Source organism: Salarias fasciatus, chromosome 1, assembly GCF_902148845.1.
Source record: "Salarias fasciatus chromosome 1, fSalaFa1.1, whole genome shotgun sequence".
Classification (NCBI taxonomy): domain Eukaryota; kingdom Metazoa; phylum Chordata; class Actinopteri; order Blenniiformes; family Blenniidae; genus Salarias; species Salarias fasciatus.
The window spans coordinates 33,320,430-33,336,434 of NC_043745.1; the positions used below are offsets into that span (position 1 = coordinate 33,320,430).

Here is a 16,005-nt window from a genome sequence, read left to right on the forward strand (position 1 = left end):
TAAAACTGAAAGCTGCTGCTGAAATATGATCTACAGAGCCTACAATCTGAAGGGAAGTTATATATTCTATGATATACGATCTCCATGTGATCCATACTTTGATGGGTGTAATATGGAAATGAAAACTGATCAAACTCTGTTTCAATAATTTCTTAATTAACATTTTATCCTAGAAAAACCTTTAGGTATATTTATTTATCTCAACCATCTTAGAGGATAAAGAATACAAAGAAAATCTAGATTTTTGCCTCCAAAATATATATATTGTTAAACTGATTTCATTTTTTTTAAACTCTTTGCAATTCGATTCCATTTAATTTTAATTTTATTTCCAAGATAATTTCATGAGCCTAATCCAAGTCAAAGTGTCTCTGAAGCTCTTAAACAATGAGTATTTTCTTTTTTATCAACAAGTACTTTGTTTAAAAGACATGCATTCAAAAACTCAAAAATGTGCAAAACTACAGTATTTACATTTTCTTTTCCAAAGTAAAATGTGTTCTTGTTGAATGTTTGTATTTATTACCAGATTTGTTTCTGAGATGACCTAATACACGGCATTCAAAACAAAAAAGTGTGGAGGTGCTTAGCTGACTGAATAAAATCCTCAGAAACACTTTGTTTCTTTTCATTCTAAATAAATACATCCAGTACCTTTACAAGGTAGACTTTGCAGGCTCCAACGTAGTCAAACAGCAGTCCGTCGAACGTCCTGTAGTGGCGATCGCCGTAAGCCGTGCACATGGACGGACACGGGCGGAACACGCACTGAAACGTCCCGTGCTGGCAAACACTGCGAAAACAGCGGAGCTTCAGCGATTCAGCAACAACTTGTTCCCACTTAGTGTGGGGGGAGCTTTTTTCCCCATTTCTAATGGCCTCCTTTTGTGTCGAGAGCCTCAGATTTACAGCAGGAAAGTGGCCAGTGAATTGTCAAAAGGCTGAATCGCCGCTCATTGAGCTATTAGGCTGTCATCTGCATCTTCTCCAAGAAGAAATGGAGTGACGGGAGAAAGACTGAGATCACTGGGAGAGTGTTTTCTTTCACACAGTCTCAAGTAGAGGGAATCAGCGAGTCATACAAGGGCCCGCTCTGTTTCTGGCCCTTGCTTTCTGTCCTGTGATAACAGGGAATTATAGATATCAGGTGCCCACTTTCGATGGTCTGACAACCACGGGACTCTTCCAGGCTCAATCTCACTTTAAAAAATTGGCGATGCTGCAGGAGATTTGTCTCAATTTTAGTGGAGATTGTCGCCACAGTTTGGAGGGGGCAAAACAAATTTAGGCATCATGGTAAAGTGGGTGAAGCCCGCGTAGAGAAATGAGGGAAACTTATGACATTCAATGTCAACGTAGTGGAGGAAAAGTAACCGAAACCATCTGAAGATCACAATCACGGTTTCCCTTAAACAGTGTGAACGTACCACTGGTGGCACGGGGAGGAGACTCTGTCACCGGGGAAATACTCCTTCCCTTTCCACAGGCAGGGACAGGCTGCAGGTTCAAAGCACTCATCTCCATGTTTTAGAAGGCTGGGGAAAACAAAAGACACATGAAAGATCAAGCCTTTCCATGGAGAATTTGGGCTGTATTGATGTTAAATTTTACAACTCAAGATATTTAATCTCAAGATACTTCATGACTTTACACAACAGAGAGTGAGATCTGAAGTAAACCTGTCTCATATTTGCAAGTTGTTCACTGTGTGGTGAGGAATGGATCGTCTAAGTTAACAACGGGTTGGGAATCACTGATGCCTGAATGGTTTGATAGATGGACAAAAACTGAATGTGATAAAACGGAACAATCAGAGTCCTGATGCACCTCAATGACTTGTTCATGGTAATCCCCAATTGAAGTCACTGAGCTCTGGTTCAAACCAACCGGCTGTTATTAGTTCACAACTGCAGGCTAACAGCTGCTATCATGTTATAACATAATCATCACTCAGAGCTCCTGTGTTCATCTCGAACACAGATACGAGAACGACAGAGGCAGAGCCAAAGCAGGTCCGCTTCCAGAGCGGAGACATGCCGGGAAAAGAGAGAGAGAGCCCGTTTCAGGGGCGGGCGACTGTGGATGAAAAGCTGTAGCACTCATTGGCTACATGAGAAAACCAGACAATTAGGATTCTCAGAGATAGAGAGAGAAACAGCCTTTGTGTGGATCCCTCCATTTGCTTTCCTCTCTGCAAGACGAAGCTGATAAGTATCTTGTAATATCCAGGGTTGAGCTATATCGACTGGCAAGGCCGCGGACAATGAGGCGATGCACTGAATGGTCCCTCCACAAACCTCCAGGTTCATCTGAGTAGAGTTACACCACAGATAAAACGGCGTTAACAGCTTCCTTTATCCACACGCCAACCTGCTGTATCAATTACTCCGATCAAAGATTGGAAAATCATTTCTTCGCCAGACAGCCGTGCACATTATAAAGACATTCTTTTTCCATAATCTTGCTAGTTGTGCCTTTTATCCCTGTATCTGCCTTTTTTTATTTCAACATTCTGACCTCATGTTCCTCTAAAATGACTTGTTTTCTTTGTTATACAAGTTATTGATTACAGTTACGAGTTACTTCTTTGAAAACTGTGGAGCTATTTCACTGGAACTGCAAACATAAAGGAAGTACTTCAAGGGGAAAGTAACTTCTCCATTACTTTTAATGGTGTTTGTGTTGTTCGCATGTCATCTTCAGTACTTCACATCTTCACTGACAGGCAGGCCACACTGTATCTGCTCATAGCACCTATCTAAACCTCAACAATCTTCTGAAGCCTTGTTTTTTTCCCCCTGCGGCTTTACGTATGCACTGTAACCAGAACCGAATTCCAGTAATGCAGCAAGCCTCAGTTTTGCACCTGAAAGTTCAGGTTCATGCGAGTTCAGCTTGTCTAATTGGCACAGAAGGAATGAATGAATGGTCTACATTTTGATCATAAACAAAGTGTCCCATTGTGAATGAAAACACAATGGCTTCTTCTGTCAGCGGGCACGGCTAATTATTTCCCATTAGAGGTTTTTAAGTTCTGCTGCAGATGAATACCAAGCAGTTGACTCTGAGTGGGGATTTTTTTTTTCTCCTCGTAAGACGTGGAGGTGTAGCAATGATATGGCAGCTGAGACAGCTGTTAATCACCTGCTGTCTGTCTGACGACAAAAGAGCTAAAAGCAGCAAGCAGAAGGAATGACGATGTTACAGACTGACATGCAAACGAGAGGGGAAATGGAAAAATCTGGAGCTGAGGAGGGCAAACTTAATTTGGTTAAAACCCAAAATATTTAAAAGAGAACCTCAAGATTGAAAAACTGCATCACAATAATATTGCAAGTCTTTATGTCATACACCAATATACTTTAAAATACTCGGTAATAGTAATACTTACTGAAATATGAAGTATTGAAATGTGTGCCACAACTTCCAGGCAGCCATATTTATGTCTGCGATGGACAAAACTTGCAAGATTTTAGCGTTTTAATTACTTTTTGGTTAATCAAACAATTGTGATTTTCCAAATTCATGAATCAGAGAAATAAATAAATTGTAGTGGATGATTGAAGCCTGCAGAAATAAAATAAATTGCCAAGTTATTAACTGATTCATTAATCAGATTGGAGTGTCAGTAATTTGTGGATTAACCACATAAAGCCACAAAAGTCAGTCTGCTGGCAGGCCACTAGAAACCAGATATTCAAGAGTCAATCACAGAATGAGATGCTAATTACAGGGAAGATTTGGCCGTTTCTTTTATTGGCACGTTTCATATATTAAGATATGTTGCTCATCCCACAAATGTATGATCCCTACAAAAGGGGCATAATTTAAAATATACAGCCTTTCCAATTGTTTTTACCCAGAAGGACCGCGGCAGGGAAATCATCTACCAAAAAAACTTCAGTCTTACTCATTGCTGTAATAAGATAAAGGCCATCAGTGATCAACCTGATAAAGAATCACTTGAGGAGAGTCATCTGCTTTCAGCCAGACTCATTAAATGTGATCAGCAATGAAAGTCTTCCTCTGTAATAACACGCTCTGAGCACCAGCAAAGCTGGGAAAAATAGGGTTTTTTTTTTTTTTAAGTCATACACAGAAATCTTTAAAATCACCCGCCAATCACTGCAGTCACGGAGAGTCCCAGCTGAAAGGGATCTCTTTGTTTCTAAATTTATTACAGAATGAGTCAATAAAGTCTCAGGTCTCAGTGAGTAATTAAACACTTGCACCAATACTGGCACTCTGGAGGCAGGATGGAGGAGATGTGTGGCTGTTGTCACCGTAAAGGTCATCTCAGTGTGACGACGCAAACATGGAAACATTAATGAGACCAGTGAAGCGAGCAGAGGGAATCGAAAGTTCGGACAAACAGAAGGAATCTGTGTCCCGTAAAGACCGTTTGGTTTCATCATTGTGTTTCAGGACATTAAATGAAAATCAAGTTGAAAATCAGAGCTATTTATGTACAAGGACTGACAAACGGATGTAAAAGATCTAATGAAGGTGCAGAATAAAGAGAAAATTAACGGTTGACTGATTTTGCTGACAGTTTGCTTTGGAAACCTTCTGATCAAATGTTTGTCTTTTGTTGCACAGTAAACCTTTTACTCCATATTTGCTCCCCCGCTACATGGATACAGTCATTTACATTTGAAATAAGCAAAAGTAATGTCAACATTATGCAAACACATGCCACAAACTTTTTTACTTACACAGGCACATCTTTCATGCTGTTGACAAGTGATTAGTTTGAGTTAAGGAACCTTTTCCAAGTAAACAGGAGTTTAATGAAATAGCACAAAAAGCTCCAGCTAAGTCAAATCTCATGGTAAAAATCATTCAGAAAGGAGAAGAGAGAACAAGCAACAGCAGCTCAGCAGCTTTTTTATTTACAAACAACTAATAAGTCCTCCATATCAGGGATATCAAACTTGTTTTCATTTATGGCCACAACAACATCATGATTAAAAATGTGATTGCCATCACACGGATCGTCGGCCTGTATTTTGGGAGGTGTACTATGAAGCCCTATAGGTGATTACATTAACAAAAATATATGCATAAATGAATGAGTGAAGAGCTGTATCAGTGATGAAGCAAAGTTTCCAGTCACCGTTAGTCAGGCCATGTTTAAACTAACCTCTGTATGTGCATATCGTAATCAGGATGACTCTTGGTTGACGTCCCATAATGAAAGCACTTAACCCTCCATTCAGGCCGACAGCCAGCGAGGATTAGAGGGATCAGATGACTGTAATCTACCTCGGTCTGTCTGTCCACCTCATCGGGGCTTCAGACGCAGTTTTATCTCCCACAGATGATCTGGAGGTTTTTGCTTAATGTCACCACGTCAGACCTTTAATGGGACTATTGTCGTCATTCATTAAAGAAAAAAAAACATAGTTATTTTGGGTGATAACTTAAATTATTGTGCAATTTTGTCTTTATAATTGTCTTTATAGTGAATATACTGTATTTTGATTTGACTAATTTTTTGACAGCATTAGTCACTTAACAATTTTATCATTACTGTTTTGCAAATTGAAATAAAATATATATTGTTTCATTTGCATTTTCATGCAATGAAAGTAGTGTATTTTCATTTATGAGTTAATTTAATTGGTTCTGTCTTTTCTTGTTTGAACGAGACAGGTGGGAATTGCGTGAAAGACAAACGTGAAAGTGTTTAGGTGAAGAGGGAGAAGTTTCCTGGAAATTGGCACTTGCTCTATTGATTTATTAGTACAACTGGAAACAGAGAAATAACCAAACATTGCAATCTGCATATTATTCACTGGCTGAAAGAACTGCAGAATATCAACCAACAAGAAAAGAGGGTTAAAATTCAAATATATTTTAGTCTGAAGGAAGAGCTAAAGAGTGAGAGCAACAACTAAGCACTGTTGTAGACACTCAGACTGTGGCACTGTGCACTATTTTGGGGTAAACACTGAGAAGTCAAGGAAGTAAGAGTCTGACTGGACGTTTGCTGGTCAAAGTCGTTAAAGCACGTGAGCAAAGTCCTGATCTGCACCACCTGTCAGGAAAAGAATCATGAAACTGTCAAATCGAACTCGGACGGTCACGTGATCCACTGTTGTGACAAAGGAAGGAGGCGTCCAAAACACAATACACAATTCAACTTTGACTGTCATCATTTTTGCTTATATGAGAAAGACACAATCATCCAAACACTCGCAGTGACTCTTATGAACTTCTGAGAGTCTCTCTGTAAGGAGTACAAACAGAATTGATGAACACCTAGAACAAGAACCGAGAACATGCAAACTCCGCATAAAAAGACAACAACTGATCAAGGATGCAGGTCATCCCTCAGGTATTTTTGTGAAACTATTTACAAAGCATTCATGTTCACACTGAGAAAGAGACCTGCAATCGGTGGGTTAGCAGACGTTAATATTGAGCACTGATGTGGTGAAACAGCAAATTAATGCAAAACGAGTGAACGGACAAGTCGAAATAATACTTCATCCTGAGATTAACCTTGCAAAGAATTTGTGAATTTTAACAGATTATCAGTAAAGACAACTTCACAGATTCCAAACAACCCAAAAGAAAGTTTTAAATCAAAATAGATAGGTAGAATAGATTGAGCATATCCACAAACAATGCGACTTTCATCAAGTGTTTGCCATTTTACTCACAATTTAGGTAGAAGTTGCTACTTTATAGCAGTCGATCAAAGATTACAAACTCTGACTAATCAGTGAAGCAGGCAGGGGATTTTCTTTTTCTTTTTTCCACTCAGCATTCAGCAGTGCAACGTGGATGTCTAAAGGTTCCCTGCGTGAATGATATTTCCTGAGTCTTTAACCCGTATACAGTCTGAACTTCAGGTTATGTTTCACTTAAAGCTTTAAAGTTCAGCCAACACACTCCCTTTTCAACCTTCATCTTCACAGTAAGCAGTTAATAATCTGTTAAGCAGTCTGCAGATTCAGAATCACTGATTGAGTTTCTACGACAATGACTCCACCCGCTGTGGAAATTCAAAACAATTCGTGTAAATCATCACTTATGTCAGTGTAACAAATGTACTTCTGCCTGAGCCACTGCAGAATAACCAGGGAGCCAGTCTGCTTGCTTATGTGGAATTGTTAAGTTTCTTTATGGATGTTATTCAAATTTAGGCTGCATAGAGATAACTACGTTGCGACTGAAATTAAATCATCACCGTCTTATACAATGCCGTACAATGCCACAGTACCACAGACAGATGAGGGCTTCAGCGGCAGCTTTTCAGGAACTCACCCTGGAGGGCAGGTGCATCCGGCCACGCACTGCTCGTGGGCTGAGCAGGTGAGGTTGAGCAGGTAGGACTCACAGGTTCGCTCACAGGCCACGCCCCTTCCTGCCAGGAGGTCGGCGTCCCCCTCCGAGCAGTTCTGGTAGAGCTGACCAACTGGACATAACCTGTCTGCAAGCAGTGAGGGCCGAGACAGATAATAATGACTTCATTTAACAAGAAATCTTCACTCATTTTTATGTGCTATTTCAAAAAAAGATTTCTGCCTCTTCAGGTCCACAGATCAGATATTTTCATCTAAAGAAGATATGGACAATAACTTTTTCCTTAGGGACTTACCAGTGTCTGCGGTTTGGGACACCAGTTTTCCATTCAGACAAATTCTGCATGAAAACACAGAAAGGTCTTATGTGATGAACAACAACAGAAATTCCACTTTCATCTGAAGGAAGTTCACACAGACGACCGCTGTAGTTTCAATCAAGTGTCATTTTTTTTTTAGTTTTGCCTTTGTGACAAAGATTTATTCTTTCCATTTCATTTTTCTATTTTACTCATTGTACACTCAACAATTTTTCTCCTACTGTCACAAGAATATACCTTTATTTAGTTTACACTTTATCAAGAGTGTTTTAAATTTGTCTGCATGTTCATTCTGTTAGTAACAGGGGGAGAAGCTGCACACAATCTGACCCACATCAAACCAGACACTTCAGAGAGTTTTATCTTCATCTGTCATCTGAATATGGAACCAGATACGAGAACCTCCACATGTTTTTTATGCTCACTCTGAACTTGGAACCAAACTATCTAAAACAACCTTTATCAAATTCAATCATTTCAAAATTATTAATTGAATTAAAACAACCTCATAGAAAATATGTGCTTTAAGATGGATGCAGTGCTTTTTGTAAAACTGGAGGGAGGATCTTACTGAACACCTGCTGAAGTCATGATCACATCTTCTGGTTCATAATCGCTTCCAAGGAAACTGCAAGGACACTCGCTCCTAAAAAACATAAAAAAGAAAAGAGGGTTGAAAACAAAGATTGCTCACCTGGACAGATGTTTGTGTCTGTAAAGACTGTTTTAACATTTAACTTTTGGCCTTAATTTCTAATGATGCATTCATATTTATAGAATTGATGTTAATGTGAAGCAACTTGAATCGCCTTAATGCTGAAATATGCCCCAAAAATTCAGCTGCTTTGCCTTGTGAGATGCATAAACTCAAGCATTAAAACCTCACTGTGATTCCAATTTTGACATTTTGTTGCACTAAAAGACAGACTGTACTGCACACATGAAAGAGGATCTGAAAGGAAAAGTAAAATAAATGGAGAGAATGTGGAGCCAAACATCTAAAGATGTTAAAGCTATTAGGATTTGATGCAATTCACAGCCTGTTCCTTATTGTGTGAAGGATTGCGTTAAAGAGGGCTTTGTTACCTTCAACACAGAGTTACAGGTAAGCAGACAGGGAGGGCAGATAGGCTTTAAGAGGGGGTTTAATCCATCACCAAGCCTGCTTCAAATGATGAGATTAGATAGAGTTTTTGTGATAGTAAATAAAAAAATGACAGCGTGTTTAACGGGTTTCACTCAAGCCAGAAGCTTTTGTAACATATAGGCCAGAGCCACACATCAGCCTCTGTACTACAAATTCTTTCTCACTGGTTATCAGATATCTGTGTCGTCCCCAGCCCGAGTGGGAATGAAAGAGGGGTTTCACGGTGAATTCCTTGATGTAACTCTATCACATGGTAAGTAAGGCCCCGCGCCGCGCGAGGATGTAAAAAACCTGGGACATTTAAGGGGAATTAAGCCGCATGTCTTCCAGGGCAGAGCAGGCTGAAAAGGAGGGCGCAATTACCGAGGTCCTCTGGCTCTGTAACGTCTGCAGGTGAGAGACAAGACTTTCCACTTAAAGGTTAACCTAAACTCCTGAGCAGATACAAATATCACTTTGGGGGGGGGATTTGTTAGGTGGAGTCACTCCAGCCAGTAAGCCATTTGGTTTCAATCCTCCACAGCAGAAGCTCGTACACAACAACACAACGACTCGATTCGGATTTAGATGCAACAAAATGAAACATTTTCCCTGCATTCAACGGGAGCTGTTGTCATTTTGTCATGCGTGACTTTTTGCCTCAGCCTCACCTGTGCACGCAGACGTGTGTCCGGTGGTTGTAGAAGGAGCCCTGAGGACAGACGCAGCCCTCCTCGCACTCCTCGCCGCAGTGCTGCGGGACGGAGAGGGAGGAGCACCGCCGCTGGCAGGACGACACGCAGGTGCCGTACTGCATGGTGGCGGGACAGGTGACGGCTACAGGACGGAGACACACTCAAATTCAAACTGATTCAATGCTCTAAATCACAACATTAAATTAAACTACAACATTAAATTTATGCCTGGAAAGCTATATACATCTTTACCCTTCACCTCAAAGATACAAGAAAAAAAACTTCTCCATGCTCTCATTTTTGGCGATTTGGATTATTTTAGCAATACCTTCATCAATCCATCACTGCACTGGCTTTCTGAGTCAAAGGATAGACTTTATTATCTCCTTCTTTAAAGAACTAAACGGTCATAATTCACAGCTTGAATATATATCTGATTTAGGTGCATGTTATGAAGAACTCAGACCTCTCAGATCATAAACAAAACAAATATAAACACACAAACCCTGAGCAACTGAGTGTCTGAATGGTGGTAAATAAATAAACACGTCAAGCCTTTTGGACGTCAACACAACTTTACAAGTGTAAAAGTAACAGTGGTGAAATTTAGAAAATATTGGCAGAAATATGTATAATGACGTCCATAAATTCAGTAGCGGTCAACTTAGAACATTTCCTGGCAGATAAAGATTAAGCACTCACCACAGTCGGAGACGTGCGATCGAAAGTCAACGATGATGGAGAAGCGACGGCAGTGGCGAGCGTAGTGGGCCAGCGCCGAGCAGAGGCAGGGCGTCCCGCACTTACAGGTGTCCGAGCGACACTGCTGGTAGAAAGGGGTCGGACTCAGGTACTCGTGACAGGCGGAGAACAGATCCTGATTCAACACGTCACACATCTCAGAGGCGTAGGTCACTGCAGAGGAGAGACGAGCAAGAAAATAAATACAGGTCAAAGGATGCATTTGGAGCATGGGCCTAAACACATCACTTGTGAGCGTCCAGTAGTTCCTTCGGGGGTTAATAATGGAAACAAATTTGATCTGTGATTCAGTAAATAGCTCTAAAATTCAAGTCAATCAAACTCATACATGCCCCGCCCCCTCTAAAGATAAAACAGCTGCTTATCAATTAGCTAAAGGATTTAAATGCACTTATTTTTTTTGATACTTTTGATATTTTTTAAATTTCAAAACTTTCAAAACTATTGAATAACACAATACGCACATGCTCATACTCTTGAAACCACTTTCTTATTTTGTATTTTTTTAATAACTGAAAGGATTAGAACATACAGAAACAAATGTTATGGTCTGCAATAACACTTCAATATATGTATTTGTTCAATATGGAAATAGAATGAAAGTTACTAAACATGAGTATTGCTTAAAAGATTGAGCAAAACTCGCTCACACAAGATAAAAGGTTGGACACCTCTGATTTAGACTTCTTAATCCAAGGTAAACCAGTCCTGTTTGACACTTCACAATAAGGTTGGGCAAAAGTTCGAAGTTCCACTTGTAACAATGTAAACTCTGAATTTATTTTAAAAACTCTCAAAATATACAGAAGCAATCAAAAATTGCAATTCAGTAGCCTTTATTTATAGTTTCTATTAACAAAACTGAAAAGAGAATAGGAGGATCAGAGTGACTAACCGGCCTGCTGGTGCGTATCACAGGGGTCCAGCTGAGGCGTGCTCAGGCTGATCGAACAGGCTGACGAGACCCTCCAGGCATTTCCAAACAGCTGAGGGGTGCTTTCTATCATTCCTGAGGGAGACCTGAGGGAAACAGGAGCGCAGGCGCATTAAAACCACTGTGAGTAAACCTTTTAATGCTTTTTCATTCGTGGCTTGTAACTACTGCTCTCTTTTTATCTTCTTATCACCTTGTCAGTCATCTGTGAAGCACTTTAAACTACTAATCTCCATGAAAAGGCCTTCATTTTGTTATTTTTATAGAGCAATGCTAATAAAATGACCCATCAGCCAGTGTTACCATCAAGTAGCAGGGTCATAAAAAAACAAAAAAAGCAATGATAAACTGCTATAACATGACTGTTGTTTTTATTACACATGAATGTTGATGTCTTTTGCTAAAAAATCAACATGAATAATAATACAGATGTTTCTTCTTAAGATACACAATCGCTGACAATGGCAGTAAAATAATTTGATGGTCGTAGCTTGAAAACTGGGGCTTAAAGTGTTCCGATGTTCTTAGTGAGAGCTGACTCAGCTCACTTTAAAATATGTTCTTAGTTAAACTGCGTCACATTTAGACTGGTGAAAGGCCCCTTTTAATACACTCTGCTTTCTCTTTCTGTATTTTCCTACACGATCTCTGATTGAAGAGCTAAAACTTCATGATAGATGCTACATGATCTGTGTGTGAGTTGTTTCTTTTAAACCTAAACAGCAGACCTTAATTATAATTATGACTGCCGTTCACCTCAAAAGTTCAGACTTCTCATCTTTAAAATTGCAAATAAAGACGTACATAGGGATTCAATAGCACCTTCCTCTCACTAAAGGCATAAAGGTCCAGGAAATTCATACTCGTGATATTTCTATTTCCCATGAAATTAAATAAAAAGATTAATAAGCTGATCAGCCTTAACACTTTAGCTGTATGTCTGTCAAACACATTCATTAACATAAGTGGATTTTGTTTTTTAATTGTAATCAACTGTACGTTGTTCATCTGTCATCTCTGCTCCGGCCACCATTCACCACATCATTTTCACTGATTCGTCTTTCTGTGTTTTTCTGATCCTGACACATCATCCTGATTACTGAGCAGAATTACTACTGCAACACATCATCAGTAGGGTAAAACTAACCTGTCTCATGACGGTCTAAACCCAGCTCAAGTTCCCTATTAGTGGGTGAACAAACAATCCAATGCTTGGTGAATTCTGCTTCACAATGATAGGAAGAGCCGACATCGAAGGATCAAAATGCGACGTCGCTATGAACGCTTGGCCGCCACAGGCCAGTTATCCCTGTGGTAACTTTTCTGACACCTGCTTAAAACCCAAAAAGTCAGAAGGATGGTGAGGCCCCGCTTTCACGGTCTGTACTCATACTGAAAATCAAGATCAAGAGAGCTTTTGCCCTTCTTTTGCATAGATTTCAGCTTTAATGTCATATAAATCAAACGTCTTTAAATTTAAAATAAATAAAGCCAAGAGAAGAGAGCTCTGTGCTTTCTGTGAAATGACAACACGGCTACCATCACTTCAGCTGTGAGTCTTTTCTGAAAGCAAAGTGAGTTCCGGTTTTCCTCCGAGCAGCAAACGACCACCGCAGCCACCAACTGTGATGTATATCCATTTACAGCTGTTAACAACATCCGGCCTTTATGGTCAGCCATTACGATGCGGTACAGTGGAGCCCCTATTCCGCTAACAGTAAATTCCTTGTTGAAGTGGCGTGTCCAGTCGGGCACTCATCTGGCCCGCCTAAAAGAGCCGATCAGAGAGCGAGGCTTTTGATGCTGAGCCGCCCGCTCAGTGTGCATTACAGAGAGGGAGTGTGAGAGAGGGAGCACTTCCCCATCACCTCCCTCTCTGCCTCTGAAACAGGAGCACTCGCCAGCTTTTCATTATCGAGGACGGGCGGGGTTAAGGCAGGTCAAAGGTCAGCTGGCGCACACTTACAGGAAGTCGTCCTGAATGTTGCCGTTGAAGGTGCCGCACAGCCCCACAGTGTCGTCCTTCCACGGCTCGTCGGCCTGCAGGTAGAGGCGGAAGTCCTTCCAGCTGTACTGCAGACGCAGGCCGAACGTCGTCCTCACTTGGAGGAACATGGACGACAGCTCCTGGATGTGAAAAACGTCTGCAAGACAAATGAGAGGAGAACACTGAGACTCGTGAATCGTCAACTATTAATGTCCTTCACCATCAACATCTGGAGCAGGCAGACATTGAAAAAATGCACAGGTAACTCGATACTGTTAAAGATCTTGTTTTTGCTGTCCTCCAGTGGTTAAACACTTCCAAATGCTGTGGTTTGCATGTATATTCCTGAGAACCTCCATACATACTTACATCATGCAGGTTTACAGTGCAGCGAACACAAAGGATCCACTGCTACAAGATATATTTTAGCTCACCAAGCTCATATTTCCACAAATAAACTACATTATATCTGTGTATTTTCTCCAGGTGAGATGCCTGCATTAGTTCCACTAACATTACACCGTTGCTTTGACAGATGAGCTGCGCTTTCAGCACTTTGTAGGTCAACCACTCATTCATTCACTCACTCTTTGAGTTACTCTGAAGTAGTGAGTTTGTTGAAGGAACATCCTTGATAATATATATGTTAAAACTTCTTGAAAGAAACAGAATCATGATCTAATGACAATAGAATAACAAAGTAAAAATACCACTGAAATAACATTCAGGCAGCTCTCATAAAGCCCATATGGCTGCTTATGCATAACAGGACGCATTACTGTTTGATAAATAGGGTTACTCATTCATCTGATATTCAAACTTACTCACGCAAACTTATAAAATATTGATTTTTTTTAATCTTAGTTCAATTATTCTTGAATATACATGAGTTTGCTCAAAAGTATGGTTTTATCATCTTTTCATCTTACAGAAAATCTGCATTAAGCAGTGCAAACTATTCTCATGTGTCATAATAATATTACATAAATTATGCTCAAGTCTTTTCACTAAGGTCCAAAGTAGCAGATCATTCCCAGACAGACTCTTATAACCCAGTCACACTGGTGCACAAGAGCAAAGATACAAATCAAGCGCCAACCCAGCACAGTTCCAGGAAAAATCCTGTTTGACAACAGTCGACATTCAGCCTGTCTCTACTGTGATCCCTACTGTGCTGAGAGAAGTCAGATCTGCATGTGAACGATGTTGGAGGGCGAAAAAACGCGAGGGGGTTACCGTCAGAATAGGGCAGCGAGATGCGGTACTGTCCGGCCATGAAGACCTCTCCGATGTGACTCAGTGTAATCTCCGTTCTGGGATCCTCGTCAATGACCAGGTTAACTGACTGGATGCAAGCCCCGTCCAAATTCTGCAAGGGAGACAAGACAAGAAGGGAAAAAAACTATTGTTGACATTTCCTCAAGCAGCAGCAATTCAGATGCACACTGAGAGTGATCGGGACAAACAGAGTGAATTAAGGCAGCAAAGGAGAGAAAAAACTGAACTGAACGAAACTCTGACGTGTTTCATGTGTTTCTCTGATAGTCGGTCTGCCGTTATAGAGAACAAATTAAAAATTACGGAAAAACAGATTATGTAAAAACAAAAAACAACCTGACATAAAAACTAAAATACCTTTACAGCAGTCTCTTGAGATTAGTCATGAAACATGTAGAATGATGACACAAATGTTTTCTACTCCTTTTGCATTTCTAATATCATGAAACTTCAGTGCAGCTTGTCTGTTTGCAACAGAATTTTTTTTTTTTTTTTTTTTTTTGAGTACATTTTCTTGTTGATGAGCCAGGGAGATGCTAACTTCCTGGTTTGCCAGGGTGGTTGTGGCTCAGGTTTGTATTTGTAACCAATCACACAGTATATGTCCAACACCACTCAAGACAAAAATTCTGCCTTGATGTGTCAAAAGCAAGCTGCACAAACCCTCAAGCCAGGGCTGCAAGAAAAGACGCTCTTTCATCTCAGCTCTGGGAGCAAGAACAAATCTCTATATACTGGCTTGCCTGGTTATTTTTTTCAGCTTCAACTGAATTAATTAGGAGAATAAAATGCTAACATCCTGGTTAATGTAATCCAGCTCCTGAGTGTCATTTTAAACTGCTGTTATTAATCTCACTTGTCAGTGGTCATATTATTATGATCAATCAGTGCATACTACTGAGGAAAAACATGTTTTTTTCCTATAAACCATGTTTTTCTCTGTTATACAAACAAGTATACTCAAGTCTATGTTTATGGCATGATTCTTTTATCCATTTTTTATTGTGATCTTGAACGTTTCCCTCCATGAGAATCACACCACTGTGACATTCTTAAAAGAAGTGAGCTCATCGCTGACAGTATACGATCTGGCCGTATGAATCGTCTCTTTCATAAGGGTCCGAGCCTCATCGTCGAGAGGTTTTAGCACCCACCTCCACCCTTCCCTCCTCCTGCTCTTCCCATCATTCACCTGTTGTTTTCACATAGCGTTCTCTCTGTCCGCGCCCCCCGCCCCCCCGCCCCCCCGGCCCCCCTCCTCACGCCTCCCCGGGACCCCTGCAGCACCTCTCTTCACCTCGCTCTGCACTACAAAGCCGCTGGCAGCTCTGTCAATCAGGCCCGATAAGCTAATCCTGTTCAGTCGGCTGTTAGAGGTCTTGGGCCCCTGCTCTGATGAGTGGGACATCTTATATCTCGCCACGACCCCCGCCCCTCCTCCCCCCTCCTGCTGGGAAACTGGAGGCAGGCAGAGAGGAGGAGAAGAAGCTGGAAGTCTTTTGTCCCTTTTCATTGCCATTATCTGCTCGAGCGGCGCAGGGTGAGTCTGGAGTTAAAAAAAAAAAAAAAACGCTTGGAAGGGATTATTGA

The 16,005-nt window shown here is 40.7% G+C and overlaps 1 protein-coding gene across 1 annotated transcript in view; it reads right to left on the reverse strand.

Moving 5' to 3' along the window:
- The window catches only part of otog (otogelin), a 58,885-nt gene that overhangs the window by 26,991 nt on the left and 15,889 nt on the right, over nt 1-16,005 (reverse strand). Inside the window, exons 16-25 of the mRNA XM_030091065.1 lie at nt 14,374-14,506; nt 13,117-13,294; nt 11,112-11,236; nt 10,157-10,369; nt 9,431-9,596; nt 8,205-8,279; nt 7,610-7,653; nt 7,276-7,441; nt 1,428-1,535; nt 655-793 (exon numbers count right to left, since the gene is read on the reverse strand). Of these exons, the coding sequence (XP_029946925.1) occupies nt 655-793; nt 1,428-1,535; nt 7,276-7,441; nt 7,610-7,653; nt 8,205-8,279; nt 9,431-9,596; nt 10,157-10,369; nt 11,112-11,236; nt 13,117-13,294; nt 14,374-14,506 (1,347 nt within the window). The remainder of the gene's footprint in view (nt 1-654; nt 794-1,427; nt 1,536-7,275; nt 7,442-7,609; nt 7,654-8,204; nt 8,280-9,430; nt 9,597-10,156; nt 10,370-11,111; nt 11,237-13,116; nt 13,295-14,373; nt 14,507-16,005) is intronic.